The sequence below is a fragment of the Eleginops maclovinus genome, chromosome 20, assembly GCF_036324505.1.
Source record: "Eleginops maclovinus isolate JMC-PN-2008 ecotype Puerto Natales chromosome 20, JC_Emac_rtc_rv5, whole genome shotgun sequence".
Lineage (NCBI taxonomy): Eukaryota > Metazoa > Chordata > Actinopteri > Perciformes > Eleginopidae > Eleginops > Eleginops maclovinus.
The window spans coordinates 15,390,884-15,415,832 of NC_086368.1; the positions used below are offsets into that span (position 1 = coordinate 15,390,884).

Genomic DNA, 24,949 nt, shown 5'->3' on the forward strand with positions numbered 1-24,949 from the left:
TCCCTACTGAAAGTAGGCGGTGTCTGTGTATCTATGTGTGTATGGAATCAGTGATATCCCTGCCTGCTTCACTGCATTCCAAGTGGCGGCAGGAATAAGGAGCCACTCAAACCTCTCCTGTGGTTTCAGACAAGAGTCCCTGCTAATTAGACCAGAGACAAACAGCATCACTGTTTAGGAAAGAGGTGAGGACACAATGGGATCAGACGTGTGTTATTAATGAGCATCACGCATTGAAAGGAGTCCAGCAATGTCTGTCAGTGCGTCTCTGCTTTGTCTGAGAGGAGAGAGTTGGGTCAGAGGCACTAATGGTTCTGACTGCAGGCTCCAGGCGAGCTGTTTTCAATCAAGGTCGGCTCCCAAATGTGTTCCCGCGCACTCTCCCATGCAAGAACACATAAACATTACCTCCCCTCAGAATGTGTTTGCACCCTTGCTTTCTTTGACCTGCAGTTTTCACAAGCATTAGGTTTTCATCGAATTAAACTGAGCCTGGTTACTTTTCTTTCAAAGAAAACTTAGAATTAAATTCTCCAGGTTTGTTGCATGCTTTGCAATTGCCATGCCACAGAGGAAACCTACGTGACCACGCTTCTTATTTGAGTTGGCCAAAATATTCAAGGGTCATTTTCAAGATGGACGAGATAGTTTAGCAAACAGAAAGACATATAGCTATTTGGTGAGGCTGCCAATTCATGATTTACACGCAAAAGCAAAATCACAGAATTCAACTTTAAATTCAACAGGTTTATTTCAGAATAAACTCCATATTACACTGGACCTTAAAACAAGTAATGAATAGAGACATGTTAAGAAAATAGTTAAGAAACAAGTAACAAATATTTAAAAATCTGTGTGGGTAACAATTGCGAGCAGCAAGATAAAACTAAATATCGACTAACACGGGCTATAAGTAGGAACTATAGACATATAACCTGCTAATATCTACTATTAAACATATAACCTGCTAATGTCTACTATTAAACATATAACCTGCTAATGTCTACTATTAAACATATAACCTGCTAATGTCTACTATTAAACATATAACCTGCTAATGTCTAATAGGAAACATATAACCTGCTAATGTCTAATAGGAAACATATAACCTGCTAATGTCTAATAGGAAACATATAACCTGCTAATGTCTAATATGAAACATATAACCTGCTAATGTCTAATATGAAACATATAACCTGCTAATGTCTAATAGGAAACATATAACCTGCTAATGTCTAATAGGAAACAAAATTTTAAAATGTTTCCGATTTTAAACATGCATGATTTTAACTGACGATATTCTGAAGGCCACAGCTCATCATGTATGACAAGACCACAAAGGATTCTAAAATACTAAACATTTGATAATACCATAAAAGGATGTAAGCAACGCAACTTCAGAAAGTTACAAACAATGAAATGCCGGAACCAGAAAGATCATAAAGTGCACACAGATCGCTTCATGATTTGCTTGAATTTCAGTCTTTTGACCTTTTTTACATCGTCGTTTTCCGCCGTCGTTTTCCACTGACGAGCGATGATGCTGCATCGTCTTCTCTCGTGATTGACGCTCTCTTTTGTCCTGTTGTCCTCTCCGTGCCTCTATGATAGAACATTGTCAGAGGTGAGCTTTTAGTGTTTTGGAATAGAGGTAAAAATAAGTAAAGTTAAGTTGATGAGATGGTATCATTAGTTGCCTCAGACTTCCATGTCCTGATGTTTTGTTGCAGTAAAAAACAAGGAAAAGTAAAACAACTATTACTCAAGCTTTTAAATTGAACTACAATGAAACAAAGGATAATCTTTAAAAGGTGAAATATGTCACATTTTGGAGCAGTACAGCCAACCTTGTTGTCATGCTTCTGCTGCTAAATAATTGTACATTTACTGAAAAACAGCTGCTTTGTTTCGGCACACAATCAATCAATTAGCAGTAAATGACCGACCAATCACGATGTTCCTTCCAAAATTTGCATCAGCAACTAAAGGCCCCGAAAGCATACACACCACAAATGATTAGATAATCAATCTAAAACAGTCTTTTTAAAATTGCCTCCATCTCTCCTCGATCCTGGGAGTCTTATGTGTGCAGAATAAGAGGGAAAAAGTTCTCTAGAATGTTTGTTTTTAAGTAAAGGAAGCCTACCCTCGACACAAACACTATAGCACTAATAACACTCATTTTAAAACAGTTTATGCACTGCTTTAGCCTCTTATTGTCCATCTCTGTTGATATGTTTTACTAATGGTAACCCCTAATTAAAACCATCATAGTACGAGACGACTGTACTTAACATTTTTGGAAAAGCTGGATTGTTGTTTACTTTAATGAAAGGGATCTTTATCAGCATAAAAAAGTGAATATTGTTTCACACACACCGAGATAATGATGTCATTACCAAAAGACATATGATGTCCCTTAATTAAACACGACATGGATCGCGTTTAATTAGGTCAGTGAACAGAATTGCCAAGACATGCAAGAAAGATGTATGAGAGGTTAATGCAATGCACCTTACTGGCATACTCAATCACAACTCTGTTTTTTTTTACATCAAGATGACAGTTCCAAAGCGGTAATAATAAAGACTACAAATCTGTGTTTTTCATCATCTGAACCAAGCCTTACTGTTGTCAGAACAACATGTCTGCACTGAGCGCTCAATGCCCTTAAATAAGCCGTTTTCCCCATGAATTGTCTCCTGACGCATCAATATTTCATACTACAGCGTTAGCCCTTTTGGGCTCCACAGGTCAGCATGTGGTGTTGATGGAAACACAGATCTGCCCCATAAGAGATGTTCAGATAACATGAAACCAAAGTGTCTTCCAGGTGGAACCATTTACAGCTTCACATGAAGGGCTTCCTTCAGCTGATTATACTACAGATGTATATCACCCTGCAGCCGGTTCTCTGCCTCTCTATCTTCACAGAATGGACTGGAAAAACAAAATTCCTGCACTGGAATTTGGGTCAGAAGTCCACATGTGGGGAGAATGGGGAGACAACTAAGCATAGTGGATTACTAGTAAGCAGGCAGTTTGCCTCTGTACAAAGTGCGGATCAGGACTAAACAATCAACATTTAAGTTTTCATCATTGTCAGAAAAAGGCTGAGGGGAGGAGATAAAGCCTTGCCTGATGGAACAAAACATATATTTTATATATTACACACACACACACACACACACACACACACATTTGGCTTCTGCCCATTGACTTGATCAAGCATTTCAAGGCCCAAAAGTACTGGTGTGCTATAGACTATATAGTAAAAAAGAGCTGGGTGGAGGGATGAACACTAGCAGGTTCATGAAAAGAGATTAGGAGCAGGGTCTTGGTTAACTGCGATCTCACCCCGGATGAATGTGCGACTGTTGTTCTGTCCATAGTGTGACAGCAAAGATTTCTTGATACAAACTTTCCTCGCAAGTTATAATTACACAGCACAGAACAATGATAACATTTGATTAAAACTGTGATGTGCCAGAGTTTGTTATTTATGCTTGTCCTACCTTCTGTGACCAAAAAGAAACACTCCTTTTACACTCCTACTTTTAATGCGCAGTTCGCAAGAGAATAAGTACCGAGTCACCAGAAGAGCTGTAGTTTGCTGTCTGATTAAACTGTCAAAATAAGTTGACAGACATGACAGCAGTAAGAGCCCAGTAACAGAATTAATAATACAAAAAAAGAGGATGAACAGAATACAGAAAGTAGCCTTCCTAATACTAGGTCTCAATATTAAGCCAACTTGACACAACTTTAATTGGTTTGAGTCATGGACAACAATTGAAATAAATAACTGAGGGTCCCTAGACATCTTGCCAGGGACGTTGTCAATCACTAGGAGCTCAGGGACGCTAACTACAGGAAAAACGGTCCCTTTTATTTGACGGGATTGCTATCTGCCGCCTCTTATAACAAATGTCCCCAAACATAAAGAAAAGCGTGGTGTAAAATGTTCACAGAGGAGACCAGGGACAACCTGTCCAACTTTAAGCTGCGAGTGAAAAACAACATCTATGAGAGCAGGCAGTTTTACGGGCTTACGGGCTCTTCTTGTTTTATTACGGCTTGCAGGCTGTTTTACGTGCCTCAACAAAAAGGCAGGACTGATTAATAGCAATGACAAGGGAAGAATGTCAAAGCATTATTTCTGTAAGATCCATATCTGGAAATGTCCAAAACTTCACCAAATATGTATTTAGTACTTGTCTAGACCTTCATTTCACTTAATGCACAGTTCAAATACACAGGGAGAAATGTCCCCATATGTGATAGAGATCTGATAAGCTCTAACAAAACAACAAACATAAACATGATCCCTTTAACACCGGCTGTTGGGATGATTGCCCTTATTACTCCTCACTGATCTCCAATTAAACCTCACTTTAAAGACCCATGTAGAGCACCTGATAAGCTTATATCAAAATTGGATTTTTGTATGCAAAGATTAACACATCATGCTTCTCCTTTGCGCGTAAGAAACCAGTGAACCATTGTGGTTGCTCTTGATAAAAGTTAGTACTGTGTATATTCATCCGTCTCTTTCCACGGTAAAGCCTCTTGACTCTGTACCAAAGTCCTATTTTAATTTATCCACTACCAGAACTGTGTGAGTACTTTTAATAAGATTCTGTAGCATTATGGGGTGGCATAGAAAGAATCTCAGATAACCTTTTTTGACAGTTGCAATGACAGCAGGGTTACTCACTGAGGGTTTCTGACAGGCTCTGGACCAAAGATGTCTGAGATGGAACTGTAATGGGAGGAAGAGGGAGCGAAGGAGAGAACATGTCAGTTACAAAGTTGTACTGATGTACGCTTCTTGCTGTTTCAATAATCAAACGTAGTACACTGAATGTACCTTAGTATTTCAATTTAAAAAGCTGCTTTTAAAGACTGTGATGCCCTAAAATATATGGACGATGCAAAGTGTTTGGACTGTATGAGACATCACAAAGACACAACTATCAGTGGTAAAATAATTTGAAGAAAAAGAAGCTTTGGGAATAAAAGTTGATTTTTGGCATTTGCACAATTATATCCCTAATCTTTAACATGATGCTGTAAGCAACCTATCTGTTGTATGCACTGGTAAGCTGCACTCATTTATCAGGTGCATTCTTCATCACAGTCCAAATGAAATCGCTACATACAAAACAAATAATATTGCAGCCAATTATTATCATAATAGGTTTTTACACTGTTTGGGTTTCTCAATCCTCCTCTAGCACAAATATAAAGTAGAGCTGGAGTGGTTTCCCCTCTGTATACCGAGGTTATTGAGCTAATGTTGCCCAGCAACTTTGCAACCATGTGCGTTTGATGTCTTGGGGTCAATTGAATTAATGACGGTTTTATTTGCATATGAAAGTACAGTAAATTAACATTTCAAATAGCAGATATAGAATACAAAGATTTCGAACACATGCCACATTGGCTTATTTCCCGTCTCTCTTTCCCCACACTTCCTGTCCCTCTCCACTGTCACTGAATAAACATAGACTACAATAACCATGCAACAACTTATGTATTTACCCTCAGGCACGCCGTTTTTCGTGGAAAAGCCATTGACTGAAAACACAGATGAACCTTTGACATGCGGTTGTTGTTTATACACTCAATGTGAACTAAGTAACCTTAACAATCAATGTCCTATTCAAAGTAAACTAAACTAAATCAAACACTGGGTTTTCCCCTTTGGAATTATCATAGTTCACTTCTAAAGGCTGTGTGTTTCTCAGATGTATTGCTGCACATATGTAAACCAAAACGGTTCAAACTTAATCAAAATTGCATTTTTTGCAGATGTTGATTAAATATGGATCTATAAAACCATTATCCACAAACACTTTTAAAATATGGCTCTCTAATTAAATATGCAAGATGCTGACTGTAGTCATCATTAGAGACAAGTCGTTTAATTCTAACGTGCATTTGTTGTTCCCATCAAGATGAGGCTGATTAAGGATTAGATATCACAACCTAATTTCTAACCTGCATTAAAGGAGGAAAGATGGGAGGTCTGATTTCTGTAACTCTTATCTGTTGTCTATAATAGGTTTGAAGGCGTGGAGACGGGGCTTGTACGGGACCGATGCAGATTGTGGCTGCTAAGCTGTTTTTGGGGTATGTAATGATGCATGATTTCACACTTAGGTAGGTTGATTAGGTAAACAAGAAGAGCTGAAAATTAGTAAATGATCCGTTCTGAAAGTCTGTACTTCCTAAATGCAGAATCGCAAAACGTTACAGCTTATGCTAACTATCCTGACTTAAGATCTGATTTAAAGTTGAGCATGAACCTACAACGTCCTAATAGAAAAGAAGCCTATGTAAACAATTTCAAAGTACAAAAATACTCATTTTTATATAACATGCAGCTTATGTTGTCATGCCACAGCACAATACAAATGACTTGGAGGAACTGTGGGAGGTAAAGACTGAAAGAGGATGTGAAAGCAAGAGATAACTCCAGAATCTTCCAGGTTCAAAAAGACATCTTCTGTACATGACTCACTCACAAAAATATGTAGGCCATCGGAAAAATAAAAAACTATAGAATGGTATATAAATTAGATACAAATATAAGATGTACAGTGAAGTTATAAGTCCAGTTAATAAAATAAAAACTATGGAGCAGTGAACTCTCAGCCAGCCAGAGGTGATTTGTTGTACAGTGTTGTTGCTTTTGACAGGAATGTTCTCCTGCATCGGTCCTTGGGACAGCGGAGCTGGAGCAGTCTGTTAGAGAAGGAGCTCCGCTGTCTGTCCAGCTGAGAGGGTGGGAGGGGTTATCCATGATTGATAACAGTTTGGTCTGAGTCCTCCTCTCCACCACAGCCTCACAAGTGTCCATTTTAACAGCAATGACAGAGCCAGCCTCCCTAATCAGTGTAAAGGGTTAACACAGTTTTTTTTGTTCCTTATTTCCTACTTTTGCTGATTTTCTTTATCTTAAGTGAAATGCCTAATGTGAAGAAGTATATTTATACTTCTTCGATGTGGAGCGATATTCTTTAGCGAGTAATCTTCGGATACAAACAAGCTTTAGGAGACAGTTGTCCGTGCAAATCAGGACATCTCCTTTCTTCCTCGGACATGTAAACGTCTGACTGTAATGTAAACTGCTGACTTAGAATTCAGGTTTATACTGTGGCTGGCTTCTGGGAATACAAATAGGGGGAAGTAACACTAAATGTTATGTCTAGGTTCCCCTAAACCAGAGGCATACCAATCAGTGTGAAATCCCTCTTTTACCCAGACATATTCAAACTGTGGAAAAATAAGTGAACAAAAAGAAATCCCACATCTGTCGCGTGTGAAGGTCTGACCCTTGAAAACAAGCTCTGACCTCAGAGTGTTACCTACTGTAAGTAAATGAGGAAGTGTCCATTATGTAGGGCTCACCTGCTGATGGACACATCACTATGGGTGGGGCTGGATGGACATTCCATTCCTCTTGCCGATGGCACCTCGTCAGATTCTCCGTCTTCTACTTGCACCACTGAGCCATTTATTGATTCTGCGACAGGATGTGGAGGAGGCCAAAAATACATATCATTATGTCAGACACCCAGGAAAAATCAAAAAGGGAAGCCATTTCATGTATAAAGGGGTGTGCATAAATAGAATTCCCCCAACACCACATTTTCTCAATGGTAAAAGCTTTTGGGTCCTGTTGGCACCATCACAAATACCTAGCCTCTCACACAGTAGACGGTGTGTGTCTTTCCATTTGATAATTGCATACCAAACAAATTAGCAACATGCAACACCAATATTAATGAATTAAATTAGTGTATGTCCCACGTAATTAAAACCTGCATTACCTATCTCTTTTCTGATAGGGAGCAGTGAAAAAATGTTGTGAACACCTTATAAGTATATGGTTGATATCCACTACAGAGCAACACAATCATTCATTGGATTCTGGCCACCTGGTAATTTAAAGTTGAGAATTCCCTCTCTTCCTCTTCAACATTTCACATTTCTGATGTGCCCAACAATGAAGTGCAGGCGTGTTTTGAATTTGGCAAGGATGGAACAAGTAAGTGAGTGCACTTTATTTTCTCTCCTACACACTCACTCCATCAAACTGCATGGCATGCCTCACTTTGCAGATTGTTTTAAAAAATATTGCCACAAAGTACTTAATTACATTAGCATGGGGATCAGGTCTCTTTGAAGAGTCCCTTAAATGCTTTGAAGTCTCCTGGGGCTAAAGAACATTGTATTCCTTGATAAAGGTAAAAGTATTGCAGTACCTGCAGCCTTTTTTCCCTGTGCATCCTCTTCCTCATCCACAATGACTTCCTGTTTGATAGGAGTCTGCCTGGTGGTCTCTAGGCGACCCCGAACCTGAGCAATCAGGCGTGAAAAGTCACTGCTGTGCCGCTTCCCTGCAGGCAACATGGCAAATAACATGGAATATTTAATTATAAAAATAACGGCATTCAACATTACATTTAAATGTATAATAAAAAGCACTTTACAAAAATAACAACCCTGTTTTAATATTTATGAACTCACAGTTAACTGAAAAACTTAAGGGCAATCAGATTTTGACTTTGTGGCAAACCTCGGAATTGGGTTCAGTGTTTGAAGGGAAACACCACAAATGAAAGCTCAGAAATGAGATTACTGTAGTAACAAAATCATCTTACTCCTGTGGTGGAGGTCATTGAAAAGACATTACAGCCGACGGTCAAGGGACGAGGGCAAAATAATAATACAAGTTTGGGCAGTGATACAAATAAATCCCTTTCTATAAATATATAAATTAACAAAGACAGGAGTATTGAGACAGCACTGAGAGAAAAAGCCTTTAGACCAAAACACGGATATTAACACCAGAAACTTTGTTATCTGAGACTTGCCTCTGATATTGTCGTGAGCCAAAGAAGAGACACAAAGATGAGACAATGCTGTTGCAAAGCTTTGCCTTGTGAGTGTGGCTCTCAATTCACACATCGGTACATGTGTAACACTTTTGTTTTGTTTGCAAGCCTGTAAGGATTAGACTAATGTGTGCATTTTGTAGGTTACCAATAATGTAAACCTCTCATGCACCAAGTTCATTTCACAGACATATGGGATGCAGCAGCACTCAGCTTTAGAAAGGAATGCATCAGGCATCGCATGCTAGTGGATTTACTATTCCAATGAGCCATGAAGGTTGTTGCTTCAATCACAACATTTCTTGTCAGTCGTTAAGCTCATAGATCCTACTTGGGACTGGTTTCAAGAAGCAGGATTTCCCTTGTAGATATTCTTATAAGAATAACCTCCTCCACATCTTATTATCACTAAAACAATGTGTCACATTAAAGGCTGCAATCACCCGGTGTGTTCAGTGTGTGCATGCTTTCTGTGCTGCTTCCCCCCCCCCCCCCCCCCCACATTTTCTCATTCACAATTCCTAAAGCTGGTGGAGTGAGTCATCCACATCCTCCTCTGATAAATCAAGAGGTTATCACAGCAGTGCAGCTATTTATAGAACCTTTCTCCTGTGAGTCACAACCATTTTTCAGCCATTTTTTTGTAAGAGCTGCAGAGTTATTTCCAACAAGCCTTTTATCTTGTATGATCATTACAACAGAACTTTAGATAACGTTTCCTATCCTGCCATTTTAGCTTGACCTCTACCCTGAGAATTAAAAGCATAGGCCTAGTATTGATTCCTGAGTAATAGTACATAGCAAATGGAGAAAAAACTCTTAGATAGACACTTAATAGGCCAGGTAGCACTATCAAATCATAATCACACCATCCTCAGTATTATTTACAGACAACAATATCTTCAGATGTACATTTCCATACCACCACTGTTACTGAAGACAGCAATTCTGTTGTAATTTCTGTGAATATTGCCTCTTCAGTTCCCGAGAAAAAAACCCTACTTCTCAGCTGCAATACTTTACTATAATTAGTCAAATTGACACAAATAACGTATTGCACTTGGATCACCTCAAGCCAAATTCCGGTCCCTTGAGGATTTTCCTACTGAGCTAGAGCTGCCATGGTTGGAAAAATAAATGCATTGATGTGTCTTTGGAAAAAAGTATTCAGTCCTTGAGGCATTTTCTGAGACATCCTTTTCTGAGGTATGACTTTTAAAATCTTCCCAGACCAAGTTTTTGTCTTGCTGGTTATGATGCAGGGACTGACTTGCCTTTTGATAGTTTGAGGTATTGTAACAGAAAATCTAAAATCATCAAACAGGATTTCCAACAGAATTTCAAAGCAGAGGTGGGCTGCCAGGCTTCAAATTGCCTCAGAAGATAGAAGGAAAGGAATATACTTAAGTAATAAAACATAAAAAGAACAAGGATTTTATTTGACTGCTTACCACCTGATCTGCCCTGTTGGGAACACTCAACGACTCAAATGAGCTTCCTTTAAATCCTGTCATTGTCTCCTGTTAGTTTGTATATCTCTTTTAAAACAAAGGGCATTCAAAAATAAAAAGGCAATGAAAAGGAAACACAAGGTTCTTTGAGCGAGTTTATAGAGAATGCCTTAAATATCGAGATATCCTGAACTGTAGAACAAAAGTGGAAACCCATTTTCTAACTATGCTGCCTTGACTAGCATCTTTTTTAAAGTGGTGAGGCCGATGTTATTCACAGCTCCAAACTCGCTCAAAAAAGTACAATGTGATAGAGTAGCTCTCCTTAAGTCTTACAAGAGCCGGAGTGTCCACCACCTTAACAGAAAGGAAAATCACAACAAAGGGTCTCCAAGTGATAGTAGCTGTGAAATTCACGGTGTCACTCAAAAGAAGAAAGCAACAGCTACAAACCCTTCAAAGTGAACAAAATGTTTCAATTTAAATTCTATTAAGCCGTCCATGTCTTTCAGATAAGAACTTGCATTTATTTTTATGTCTGATGCTACGGGTCTAGATTGTATAACTTTTAATTGGGGATTTTAACGTCAGCGCTTTAATGCACCCGGTAAATCAGGAAACCGTACAAATAAAAAAAGGAATATTGCAAACTATATAATTACCAAGTTTGACTCAAAGTTGCTCCTATATTCCCAGCACAGATGTTCACCATGAGTTGCATTGCAGTGAAAAGGAAAAGAAAGCGGAGGAACTGCCACAAACTACATGAACTGCACGGACCACTGGACTGCACACATGCACTCGTTCTTAAGGCGTGGTTAAAATAGAGGGAAGGCATTATGCTGAAGCACGAGTATTGATTAATCACAGATTATTAGTTTAAATGATAGATATTTCCTGACAGTTTCATCAGTTGGCTGTAAGCTGACAGGTGAGACAAACCCCTGAAGAGTCAACAGACAGAAAGTGTCTGGAAAATAAACAAAAATCTTACTGTAACTTGAATGCACGCCATCAATCTCCTTCTCAGACGGATTCTTTGAGAAAACCATGACCTGCAAAAGACGTGATTTGAGATTTAACAGTCCAATCACATGATAACATAACCATTTTGAGAAAGCTATTCCCTGTAGTGGTTTAAATGATCAATGGTAGTCTGTATTTACTTCTCAGCAAAACCTGCATGCAATGCGATATGTAATGGCCCGTTGTTGTAACAAATAAAATAACATGTGATTCTAGTCACCAACTGTCGATACAGGGAGGATCTCTCATCAAAACATGTTCTACAGTCCCACTAGTGGTATAACACATTATCTTAGGAGGAAAATAACACAAAACCCAAGTAACAAGGTACTACATACAGGTTTGGTTTTAGTCCGCAGTTGATTCCTTATCTTCTCATTGGCCTCCACATCTTTGGCAATATCTTCAGCTGTTGACAGAGGAAATCACAAATATTGTCCGTTATATGAAATGAAAAGCCTTCAACCAATTAGGTCACAGTTCAAAAACAGCTGTAGGATCAGATTTGTGCACTGTCTCAAATGTTCTGAGTTTTAATGAAAAGGTTAACAACATTTGAGTGATCTCAGTCCTTCATATGTTAAATCTGGTTTAGGTGGCGTGCTTATTCATCATATATAAAGTGTCTAGCTAAGCATATTGCTGCGGGGTGTGAGGATTTCACTAAGTGGTGTGAAACTAAGACCCGTGTATAATGAGAACTGCGTGGCATGTTTAAGTGAGTTAGTCGACACCATTTTCATCACAATAGATAATTGGTTGAGTTTTTAGCATACAATTAGATGCATAAAACATGTCATGTAAGTGAACCTATACACGCATGAATGCAATTAAACACAGTATCACTCCTATGGTATAATGGACAAATGTCCTCACCTGATTTTGGGTTTAGGGAATCGCACTGGGCATTGTATATCTGGACAAACTCCTGGTGTCTTTTGATCAGCTGGTCTCGAGAACCCCGCACTGAGAGATGGCCCTCCTTCAGCCTCCTCCTCAGCTCCTGCATGGACAGCAGGTTGTATACAACCTTCACCATTGGACGTCTCGTGCTGCATACAGAGCTGCAACGGGCATATGGATTATTTCATTAGATTCAATCCTCACCAGATATTACGTGATAAAGCCTTGTGGGTACATATTTGACTGTGAAGTACCATATTTAAAAAAAAATGATATCATATCGGCAGATGTCATAACAAAATGAAATTGGTGATAAAATTAACAAATGGATGGGAGTTGCAATTCATCAGCCGAGTGGAGAAACAACCTCTGATACTCTAGAATTCTGTTAAAGGTGCCATAGAATGCATCTATCTGGTATTTTAAATTGTTCTCTGATGTCTACAAAGAAGGTATATAACTTTGGTTGATCCAAAAAGTGTCCAGATGTGGGTTTTACAGACCCCTAGAATGAAACAAGCTGAATTGCCTTATTTGGGGCTCATTTAAATAATTATGACGAGCTCTGTTCTGATGGTGGTTTACAAGGAGCAACCCATGGCTGCCTCAGAGCCCACAGAAGTAAGTGAAGTTCGCGAAACTGTGAGAGATGAACCATGGAGGCTATTGGCATCCAACCTTACATATTTGAGTCTTTATCAGAGGAGGAAACCGATGAATTTGAAGAACAGCCAGTTGGTCGGAGATTGGAGAGCAACGTTACGGAGTGGTAAGTGTTAGCGTGAGTGTTTCCAGTAGCTGGTGTACGCAAATGCTGGGGCTGGACTACCGTGTGTGACGTCACACACAGGATTGTTGTAATTCACCCGTTTTACTGCTGTGATATGCATATTCATGATTTGCACGTGAAGGAGGAACCAATGGTGTTTGAGGTTCACGGTATGCGAGTTCAATGTACCGAACTCTCCTTATTCAACTTCGTATGTCAAGGTAAATACAGTTTTCCATTCTATGGCAGCTTTAAATTCAGACAAGGTTGTCAAATGTGTTATTTTATACTATGCACCTTGTCTTTAATATAAGACATTAAGTGCAAGTGATTAAGGTTGGTATCAAGGGGAATCCTCCTCATGCAGGCTGGCTATATAAGGCCAGAACATTAGAGCCTCAGCAAATCTGTATGACCTTAAGGTCTACTTCATATGACTGATCATTAACCGAACCTCTTATTTGATATATGGACCATGGATAATGTTTAAAGACCACTGTCAAGGATCAGTCTCTCAAACTTTGTCACAGACACAGTCTAATAAAATGTCTACATCAATCACTTATTTGTAAGAAATGCCATTCCAGTATTTATCCAGTATCATTTGTCACTGAGACACAAAATCAAGTGTCATCTCTTCACACCAAAAGGAAAGTACAAACTGTAGATCCAGGACTTTAAAGTACATATATTCTGGCAGATATTGTACACTGAAAGCAAGGGAAAACGGCTGGTGTAGCCTCATCAACCCTGAAAAAGTAGTTCTTCTTTGTAAAATGTTGCGATGCAATCTAACGCTACTACATAAGCAAGTTTATCCAGCCTAAACACTCATACAAACATAGATCTTTTATATGTTTTTTTTTAGTAATCTTGATACGGCATCTGGATAAGATCAGTGCCAACCTTTACACCTCTCTCATCATTGTCATTTTTCAAAAATCTTAAAGATGTCTTACTATTGTTCGACTTCCGGATAAGGCATCATAGGTACATCAAACAGCAGAAGAGAGCTTTTGTTTAAGTGATCAGTTGGGGTGAGTATTTTACCTCCTCATGCTTTCCTTCCTCTCTCCTCTGGTAAGACATGTGTCCAGATGCTTGTTGACAAACTGTTGAGGCACACTTATTGAACACACAGGGCACTCCACTGAAAAACAGAAAATGGACAAGATATTAGTAGCAGCTCTGTTAGAAAAAAGTACATTGTGATGCTTAAAACTATTTTAAGGACTGCACCAACAGGACTCTTTCTAGACAGTTCTGTACACCAACACACAAAAATTACTAGCATAAAAGTAAAAGAGGCTTATTCTTCAGTGTAATGGATTCATGCAGGAATCAATTAAAAGGGGGTTTCTTTTTAAATAGAAGTGAGGGTAGGGGGCAAGTAATGTTTTCAGTGAATGCTCGTAAAACTGCATATCGATAACACCCACTACTCTGGGAAGCCTAATCCAAACCAGGTGCCGAATGCAGAGGTCAAACACCATGAAAACAGTAAGGTAACCTTTACTCTGTTTGGAGAAGATTAAATGTTGTATATTGATTGGATAATTAGCTTTAGATGCATGTATGGCAGCCATTCCAGTGTCTGTTGAATTCCAACACAGATAAATGTTGTCAATAGTTTATAGAATACAATAAAAAAAGACATACCTATAAATAGTAAAACCGGTAAACTGATAATGCTGCAGTGGTCTCTTAATTTTTTCCAGAGCTGTGTGATGAATTAGTTGTGCCTGCTCAATAAATGTATAGACAGAAATTTGAATAAGAAACATAAGTCAACAAGTGACAAGTGAATGTGATCCATAAATTGGGTCACAGTAAATGCAATCAGCTTTTGCATTACTCCCATGTAGTTGGCATCATCAAATTGTTATGTAGTCTCTACTGCTGCTGTTACGGTATACAACTGATCAATGATCAATTTCCATTTGGAAAGTCTCTATCGGTAATTAGAATTGGAGGATGAAACCCTCTTATTTGTCTCATACATGCACACAGCAGAGCACACACAGTGAAATTGGTCCTCTGCATTTAACCCATCCTAGTACTAGGAGCAGTGGGCAGCTATTGTGTAGCGCCCAGGGAGCAATGGGGAGGGGGGATTGGAAGTGTCCGGTGCCTTGCTCAAGGGCACCACAGCAGTGCCTAGGAGGTGAACTGGGACCTCTCCAAGTAGCAGTCCACCTTCTATATTTTAAGTCTGTTTGGGGACTTGAACCAGCGACCCTACGATACCCAGTCCAAGCCCCTACTGACTGAGCCACTGTATCGTTGTAATCATATTGGGTAAGATTGTGAATTTAGGAGCGAGTTAAGAAGCTAACTAGATAGGGGTGAGTCTCACTGGATGATGCAGCGTACTTCACCTACAGTAGAAAGGCTTTACCTTTGATTACGGGCTTTACGTCTTTTAATAGTGACGAGGAATGCGCGGTCTCATCCCCGGTGCTGATACTGTATGAGACAGCAGCCTCCTGTTTGACTGACATCAGGTGCTGGAAAGATGACTCATCCTCATCATCATTCGGCTCTTCCTTCACAACCACTGGAAGTTGTGCATTTGCTGAATGTGGGACAGCATAATTTGCATTGTCGGCGCGTACAGTCTGTGTTTTCCCCCGCCGAGTTGACTGAGAATCACAATCACCTTGCCGGGTTTCTTTGGCAGGAGATGTTTTAGGCCTCTTGTGGAAAAAGTTACTCAAAACAGTACTCTTACAATTCTGGACTCTCTCTCTGGGAGTGCTGCATTTGACAGCTGAAGCTGGGGTCTTTTGGGATATTGGAGGAGAGTCAAAATTTGCTTTTGACAACTGCTGCCTGGAAAAAAGAAGAAAAGGCAAAGTGAATGAAAGCGGAGGCACATTCATCACGGACACAAGCTTATAATTACATTTTGTATAAGGTAAAGCAGTTATGGTTTAAAAACATATTGAGCACATTAAAATGAGAAGAGCCAATGAATACTGGAGACAGTGAAATGAGCTCTTTGACGTTAAACTGCACCTGCTCAATTATCTCGCTCCTTTTCCTCAGAGCTACAAAAAGTGGACACTTTGGCTACAGTCTTGGAAATGAGTAAAGCAAACAAATTGTAGCTAGGCCATTACTAGGCAATAAAATGGAACCAATGAGGGGTGTAATGTTCTGCTTTCCATATCTAGAACTTATTTGTGCTTACTGTCCCCATTAGAGCAGGTTCACGCACACTGGCACGCGCGCAGACGTGGCAAAGCAGATTTGCACATGTTACGTAAAAACCTCTGGTCTGTTCCTCCTGCACATATACTGAAGTAGTATGCGCTCCCCCAATTATTTGTCTGTAACACTGCATTCAGCTCCATGTTTAACTGTTACTGGTCTCTACAAAAACATTGGTATTGAAACAAATTATTTGGAGCAGATACTACTACGAAGGTTAGCCAAAAGGTCTATGAAAAAGTACCAAATTGAAATGATAACTGCACTGTTAACACAACCTGAGTAGTTCTAATCATTTTACATTACAGCCATTATGGTAACCGTTTCTGCCTCATTTGAGCAACCCCATATGTTACCATCTCTTAAGTATGTGAAATGGCACTATAACTACTGTGCCCCAGCAGATACTGGCTGTTGCCATACGTGCTTATAAAAGACTATATTTAAAAACAATTCTGACATAGTATACCTTCTTTAAATTAGTAACGAACATTGTTTTGTAGTTATGCGTGACAGTTGTTTATTACAATACCATGAACTATGAACATTTTGTAACATCTTCTTTGTCTGAATTCTTGTTTTCTAACCGTCTCTAAATGATGGGGACAAGCAGCTGTGCTTTGCTACAGCCAGATGGTAAAAATACTACCATGAAAAGACCACCATACTAATTAAAAGTGGCTGAAAAAGTTCATTTTTATCAAGCAATAAAGATATAATTCTTGTCCATTAAGACCAGGTAGGAAATGCAAATACCAATAGAAAGATGTAAAACTTTGTGTGCCTTTCCATTGTTATTGCCTTGTTCTAGCATCAGCACAACAACACAACCATTATATCAATCCCCCTCAGAAATAAAATGTAATGCGCGTTCATTGTAGGTGAAACGAAAGAGATGGAGCTGATTTAACAACAGATGACAGTTCAATCTGACAGTATCAACAATTCATTATTTAGCAGGAGGAAGGAGACATAGGGCATTCATATTTAATAAGCTTCCTCTTTCCAGGATTTAAGAATGAAATAGAGTGACTGCAAACCAATGCATTTGAACATTTTCAATTATCAATGAATGAGATAAAAAAAAGCATATATAAAATTGGTAATAAATGGTCATTTTCACTTTAAGAAACACATCAATAGTCACTATTTGAGCAGGATACTGTTTAACAGAAAGGAAGCAGAAGTCTAAGCATTTAGTTTGATGTCTCATTGATCATACAGGTCCAGGCCTGTAGTGAACAAAAGAGCAAGAAAGTCAATAGCATCTACTTCATTTACATACTCTAATTGAAGCTAAAATTGTCCCCACATATTGATTCCCTCTACAGTGTGAAGCAAAATCTTTTATAATTGGGACTGGGAGCAAGAATAGCTACCATAGCACTTTTGGATCTTGTACGTTACTGACTTACACACACACACACAAACTTAATGACCCCAGTCCTTCGGGTGTCCTCTGGGAAATGCCATTCTCTTACTATGATTACTTTGTCCACATTAATCACAATGTCTCACTAATAACTAAGCCTGCACTTTTGCACAATAACTTTGACCTGCGCTTTCTTTCTGCACATACAGTGGGGCAAAAAAGTATTTAGTCAGCCACCAATTGGGCAAGTTCTCCCATTTAAAAAGATGAGAGAGGCCTGTAATGTTTATCATAGGTATACCTCAACTATGAGAGACAAAATGAGAAAACAAAATCCAGAAAATCACATTGTCTGATTTTTAAAGAATTTATTTTCAAATTATTGTGGAAAATAAGTATTTGGTCAATAACAAAAGTTCATCTCAATACTTTGTTATATACCCTTTGTTGGCAATGACAGAGGTCAAACTCTGTACTGGACATGTACTGGCTTAAGCAGGGGGACACGTCTGGAACTGCAGCATTTAAGTCCCTGGCGGCGTAGTGTGTTACTGATGGTAGCCTCTGTTACTTTGGTCCCAGCTCTCTGCAGGTCATTCACTAGGTCCCCCCGTGTGGTTCTGGGATTTTTGCTCACCGTTCTTGTGATCATTTTGACCCCACGGGGTGAGATCTTGCGTGGAGCCCCAGATCAAGGGAGATTAGCAGTGGTCTTGTATGTCTTCCATTTTCTAATAATTGCTCCCACAGTTGATTTCTTCACACCAAGCTGCTTACCTATTGCAGATTCACTTTTCCCAGCCTGGTGCAGGTCTACAATTTTGTCTCTGGTCTCCTTTGACAGCTCTTTGGTCTTGGCCATAGTGGAGTTTGGAGTATGACTGTTTGAGGTTGTGGACAGGTGTCTTTTATACTGATAACGAGTTCAAAAAGGTGCCATTAATACAGGTAACGAGTGGAGGACAGAGGAGCCTCTTAAAGAAGAAGTTACAGGTCTGTGAGAGCCAGAAATCTTGCTTGTTTGTAGGTGACCAAATACTTATTTTACCGAGGAATTTACCAATTAATTCATTAAAAATCAGACAATGTGATTTCCTGGATTGTTTCCCCCATTCTGTCTCTCATAGTTGAAGTGTACCTATGATGACAATTACAGGCCTCTCTCATCTTTTTAAATGGGAGAACTTGCACAATTGGTGGCTGACTAAATACTTTTTTGCCCCACTGTACATATGTATATTTTTAACAATACTTTCGTTACTTACCTGTTTATATTTTTTTTAGTATTTTTAATTTAAATTCAAATTTGTGTTTCATATCCATGTGTGAACCTGTACTGTTTTTCCTCTTCTCTGTTGCTGCATAAACACTTGAATTTCCCCACGGGGATTGATACAGGTACATCTTATCTTTTTTTATAATTCAACTCTATTGAAGTGAAATATTGAATTCAAACAAACAGTATTGCAATGATAAATTAATGAAAAAATATCTACAAATTAAGAAATATTCAAATGACAGACTACATATTTTGAGAAGTCCATTTATATCTACGTAAATAGCTTCACTGAATGAGGAGCAACTGAAAGGTAATTGGGTACTGCAATAAGAGCTAATACTTTACGAGAAAAATTGGCATCTAGTTTAATCGCAGTAAATTAGTGCCGTTTGCAAACAGCTTCCACAATGTTTTACTGTGAGAAATGTTTCGTGGCCTAATGAAAGAAGCAATCCACAAACCCTTTGAACCAAAAGCAAGGAACATAGCCTCCACAAGGACAGATGCTGGGGTTATTTTAATAACTGTGTGATTCTGTAAAGGCCAGTTTTACACAGGACGAAAATCTTAGGGGCAAAAAAAGTTTCATAGAAATCTATGAGCATCGGTTTTAAAATCTAAGAATTGAGCAAATACACTTCACCTAAAACTAATTTGTTTGAGGAGTCTGTTGCAACCTTACAATGGTCAATGAAACAAAGCCACCTAACAAGAAAAAAAAAATGCAGGCACTAGGTGCTAGACAGGACCAGGAAATTAAAACCCAGGTGAAAGAGCAGCTGCGTTAGCCTCTCATTCATAACAGTGATGACAATCAGAAGGTCTACAGTTTGAACGGAGACCTTTCAGTGAGTTGATTATAAAATTGAGGTGATTGATAGAAGGGAGAAGCCTACTGACTGATAACAGCACTCAGACATACAACAGCATTGCGACAGACTTTGAAGAAAACATTTGGCAGACTTCTTTTCAGGAACAATGCCCAGTGATGAACAGAAAATGAGCCAGTTAAGTCAAGCAGGTTTACTGTCATCTATTTTGCAAGGTAGGGGAAAAGGTCCCCCTTAAATATGGATTGTTTATAAAGTACATTTTTTAAACCCGTTATACAGTATGTTCCGGAAATATCTAGACTAAAGCAAAGAACACATTTTTAGGGAGATGTTAAGGTGTTCTACTTCTGGTTTCTTTTTGTATTTTTATGTCTTAATTTGAACGGAAAGTAGACTAAGAGTGATACAGAGTGTGACTTATAGGAAGAGGAAGCTGTTAGGATCCCATATTAGCAAATAATCTCAGGCACTGGGGTTACCTGCTGTACCTTGATATTGTACATTCATCAAGTTATCAAAAATGTCTAATGCCTAAGACAAAGCAATCGGTGCAAGCAAGTGCCTGGTTGCCAAAATGTGTATTCAAGTCAAGGGAAATGATTTGAACAACTCAAATTCAAAGAACCAAGACATTTTCTTCAGACCAGCTCAGGATACCGCTTCCTATGCCTACATTCTGCTGTAATGAAAGAATATCAGACCTACTGTTACACAACACACACAGAAGAGCAATACAAAGACAAGCTTTAGTGACCGCAGCTGATGAAAAGAAAATCCCCATTTGATTTAAAGAAAATCTCTAAATCTGAGGTGGATTTCTGGAAGGCAATTATAAGTGTTTCTCTAATGCCAGTAAATTGCAATAAAAAGAAATTGGTTCCCTTGTGGACATATTGTAATCTTTTCAATAACAATGAGATCCCCTGAATTCACCAGAGTAATCGTTTTTCTCTTCAGTTCTATGAACCATGACAATATGAACTAGAGGGATGCTCAGGCGGTGCACCTGTGTTCATCCACCTCTGAGGGAAAATATTTACAATAACTGTAAGAGGTATTGTTTGCTGTAGATGGTATTCACAACAGGAATTGCTTATATCCTTTTTTTTTTTAAAAGGCCAAACAAACAGGGGCATGTAAAAGTTGCCAAAGAAGTGATTTAATGACCCAAGCATAATCTATGAATGTTTGCTTATCTTTATGTGGACACCAAACAATATCAAAACAGCCTTTACTCTTTTGAAAAAATGGCTACCAGTTATGCAGTGTACACGGTTTACTGGTGTGCTGTATGCTTACCTTACAGCATGGAAGTTAACAACCAGCTCGTCCAATAAACGGTTGGTTCTTAGATCTTGTTCTGTTGCTTGCTGAAAGGAGGAGAAGAAGCAAGTAAATAAGAATATGTCTCCTTCATCAAATTCATACAACTAATTACAGGTGATGATCTGTTATTTGTCCATCAAAGAAACGACCATGATGATTATGCAAATGTCTTGGAGGCGTAATTATGCATTCAAGTCAAGTTCATACTTACTGCATTGCAAACAGGACACTGCATCTTATAGCAAAGACATTTCCTGATGCATAAGGAGCAAACTGTAAAATGCAATGCAAAAATACAGTGAGTTAAAAAGTAATCAGTTAGACATCAGGTAGAGAATGTATACTTTTACCCAAATGTTGGTATTAAGGCACAATTGTATTCAATACACATAAGAGGAAGGTGCAGTGTGGTTTAATCATAGCTTTAGTGCTCTCATATTTAACAGAATGCAAAATTATGAAGTGAAATTAAACTTGAACAATTTAAATCTTCAAAAGAACCTAATTTTGCTTTTATACAAGTCAGTCAATGGTCTAATGTTGATGTACTCAGTGGTTTGTCTCTTATTACAGTAATTGGTACCATAGCTCTACTTTTTTTACTTACAGTTGTGAGAGCATTTAGTCATCATTGAAATGTTGAGGAAGTCAAAGCAAATAGGACAGCGAAGAAGGGCATCCACATTCTGCAGATAAGAAAAAAACTATTAGCAAACTATAAATAACCTCACATGTAGGTATGCCTTTGAGTGGAGTTGCATTCCTGGTTTTTCTTTGTGGTGCTAAACATTAGTTTATGAACCAAAGTTAATGAAGTTTCAGTGTTCTTACAATATGTTAAAAGTAACATATACACAAATCTTCAGGACCAAGTTGTAAACATATCACAATTGCAAAAAAAGTGATAAATGTACATTAATCTAGTTGGTGCTGAAGATATGTTTGTGCTACCTTATTAAGGGTATCAAATATATTTTACATCAAACATGGCAAGTTTGAAGCATGTGTTCGAAGCATGACATTTGACAATGAAGAGCATGAAAAATACGCACAAACAAAAAAATGTTTGGGAAACTTTATAAGTTAGCAAGGGATTTGTACTTTACTTGAGTATTTCAATTGTGTGCTACTTTGTACTTATACCCCACTACAATTCAGATGTAAATAATAGCTCCAATAAATATATTTGATACAGATTTGGAATACGGATATGAAATATAATCAACACTTAAATAAGACTGAAGTATGTATGCAAGTCGCTTTAGATAAAAAGTGACATGTAATGTAATGAAGTTACACTTGAAGTTCAATTCACAAGCTACCCTGCAGCATACACAGTCCTTACAATAAGCTGTACCTTTGCAAGCTTTGATAGTACTTAAATGCATCAACAATTATAATATGATAAATATCATTTTGAAATGGGCCAATCTGCATAATGAGTACTTTTACTTTTGGTTCTTTTTGATGCTAATAATTGTGTACTTTTACTTGAGTAACATTTGGATTGCAGCACTTTAACTTGTAACAGAGTATTCCTACACTCTGGTACTTCTTCCAGGTCTGAACACCAGCTAACCTACATCCGAAATAATGTGAGGGGTCGTATTTCATATTGTAGGCTACAGCCGAAATAAGATACCTCTAATTTACTAAATATGACCCAATATATAACGTTAAGCACATTCAGGTAATCCTTTGTTTGGTTTGGTTTTTACGTAAACGTAACCTGAGTTGAACTTAAAACAAGTTGGACAGTGTGAATGAACAGGGCACCTTAATGGTCAAAATGTAGGTTAGTTACTTAACATTTAACGGTGCGTTACTTCAGCGGTATTTTCAAATTACAACTCTGTAACATGTATTCAAGAGAACATTTTAGGGCCAACTTAGCTGATGTTATTAGCACATGTTACGTTAGCACATCAGCCTTTTAGTTAGTTGTAGATCAAATAACTGGGTGGTGTGATATGTGTTTTGTATCTTAAGTGCTTGAGAAAGGCAACGCCAGTTGTTAATGGTCCGTTTAAGTTATGAGCGGTTCATTTAGCTGATACAGCTAACGGTCATGTTAGCAACAGATTTGAAAATAAATATACAACTTACTTTCAGACATGCAGCTCCAGGTGGTAAATCTGCTTCAACGTGTAGGGCCATGTCTGGTCAACAGAAAGAAACAGCTGTTGAAATGCACAAAACTTTTAGTGTTCAGGATAAATCTGAAATCAAAGTCCCGCTCTCTATTACGCAGGTCACCAGGGCAACTCCTGCGTCAAATGACGACTTCCGGTGCGAGGCGGTTGATTCGTAAAAACAAAAATATATATATATTACTAATTCTAATTAATACACTTATATATATATATATAAAATATATAATATATATATATATAAGGTGCAAGGCGGTTGATTTGTAAAAAATAATAGTGAAAACATAAATAATTCTAATTAATAACCTTATATATATATATATATATATATATATAAGGTTATTATTATTATTATTGTTATTATTATTATTATTATATTATTATTATTATTATTATTATTATTATTATTATTATTATTATTATTATTATTATTATTATTGTTGCAGTGTAAGGCTTTGACAGATGTTTCCAGGTCGTCATAGATACTAATGGGAACATCTCTCTCCACATACGTACAGGGCATCATGCAATAATTGTAACATCTTGCCCTTGAACTGGAAAATGCTTAGCTGGCCGAGCCTCGCAAACACTGAGCACATGGTGTTTTCCTTAAAAGCCTTCAAGCTGTCACTTTAGGCTTACTAAAACGATCACATATCTTACTCTTATTACCCCTTGTGCTTGTAGTTCTTTATTTTACTCTGTACCATGATTATATTTCACTTAGGTTTAAAACTTGGCAGTCTTTGCCTATACTCTAAAGATTAATCAAGATTAGCCTTGACATTATAGTTAAATTCAGTCTAAAGTGTTCTGACAAACATTTTATTTTGAGATTATTATATTCCTGATAATAGAAAAACAGAACCAGCAGAAAGAACCAACAGAAAGAACAGAATGAATGCTATTAGACAATAAATAACATAAAATAAGGTAATCCAAAACCAAAAAGAATACTTGAGAGATAGTAAGAGGCCTAAGATAATAGGATAACCTTAAAAGTAAAGATTCTGAGTCGATAAGATACATTTCTTCGTGGCACGAAGAGTATACTCCAAATGTCAGGTGACAGATTGTGGCCTGTGGTGATTACAGTTCACTATACAAGCACCTTTATTGTCATTGCATATGAACAATGACATTCATCCCCAGATACAGAACCCTCTTCCCTGGGTTACACTGCATCACTATGTGTTGTTGTAAATGTAAGATGTAGCCTGCTGCCACATTTATGTAAGTATTCCGCTGATATTTTACTAGTATAGATATGCTGCTTTTTCTTTGAAACCAGGGAACAATTAATGATCCTGGAAATGGATTTATGTTGACTAGAATGTGATTATTAAGTCACATGAATATTCAGAGGCATTTATGTGCAGTAATTAGATTTCTCCCGGTGGTTTGCAGGAGGCAACCCCCAGAGCCTTTGGCCAGTTAAATCATTTCATGGTGATTCCAAAGCATTAATCACTCTTTCCATATTGTACCTTGCAGAAGAGAATGAGACAACTTTCACAGTTGTTTGGCCTTTATCACTGAAAGTATCACAGAAAATGACATGTCTTCATAATAGGCTGCTGTCTGTTATCATATGTTTTTGTTTTTTGGGAATAAATATATTACATAATATTTTCACTATTCATGATTTTCTTTGCGACCAGTCAGACACATTGGACATTGAAATACAAGAAATGAGTGTTCAAAATTGTTGTCCCAAAAAG

At 38.0% G+C, this 24,949-nt stretch overlaps 1 protein-coding gene across 3 annotated transcripts; it reads right to left on the bottom strand.

Annotated features, from left to right (window-relative positions):
* Positions 1 to 752: 752 nt before the first annotated feature.
* Positions 753 to 23,354, bottom strand: rad18 (RAD18 E3 ubiquitin protein ligase). 3 transcript variants are annotated; one of them, XM_063910028.1, is made up of 13 exons: positions 23,185 to 23,354; positions 21,686 to 21,764; positions 21,290 to 21,351; positions 21,052 to 21,122; positions 15,454 to 15,887; positions 14,106 to 14,205; positions 12,260 to 12,447; positions 11,722 to 11,792; positions 11,352 to 11,412; positions 8,274 to 8,408; positions 7,417 to 7,531; positions 4,718 to 4,762; positions 753 to 1,602 (listed from the first exon to the last, which is right to left on the bottom strand). In XM_063910028.1, the coding sequence occupies exons 1-13, from the start codon at positions 23,233 to 23,235 to the stop codon at positions 1,497 to 1,499; spliced, it is 1,518 nt and encodes a 505-aa protein (XP_063766098.1). In that variant the 5' UTR covers positions 23,236 to 23,354; the 3' UTR covers positions 753 to 1,496. The 3 variants fall into 3 exon arrangements, with proteins under 3 accessions (XP_063766098.1, XP_063766100.1, XP_063766099.1); XM_063910030.1 differs by lacking the exon at positions 8,274 to 8,408 and having other exon boundaries at positions 753 to 1,600; XM_063910029.1 differs by lacking the exon at positions 4,718 to 4,762.
* Positions 23,355 to 24,949: the final 1,595 nt, after the last annotated feature.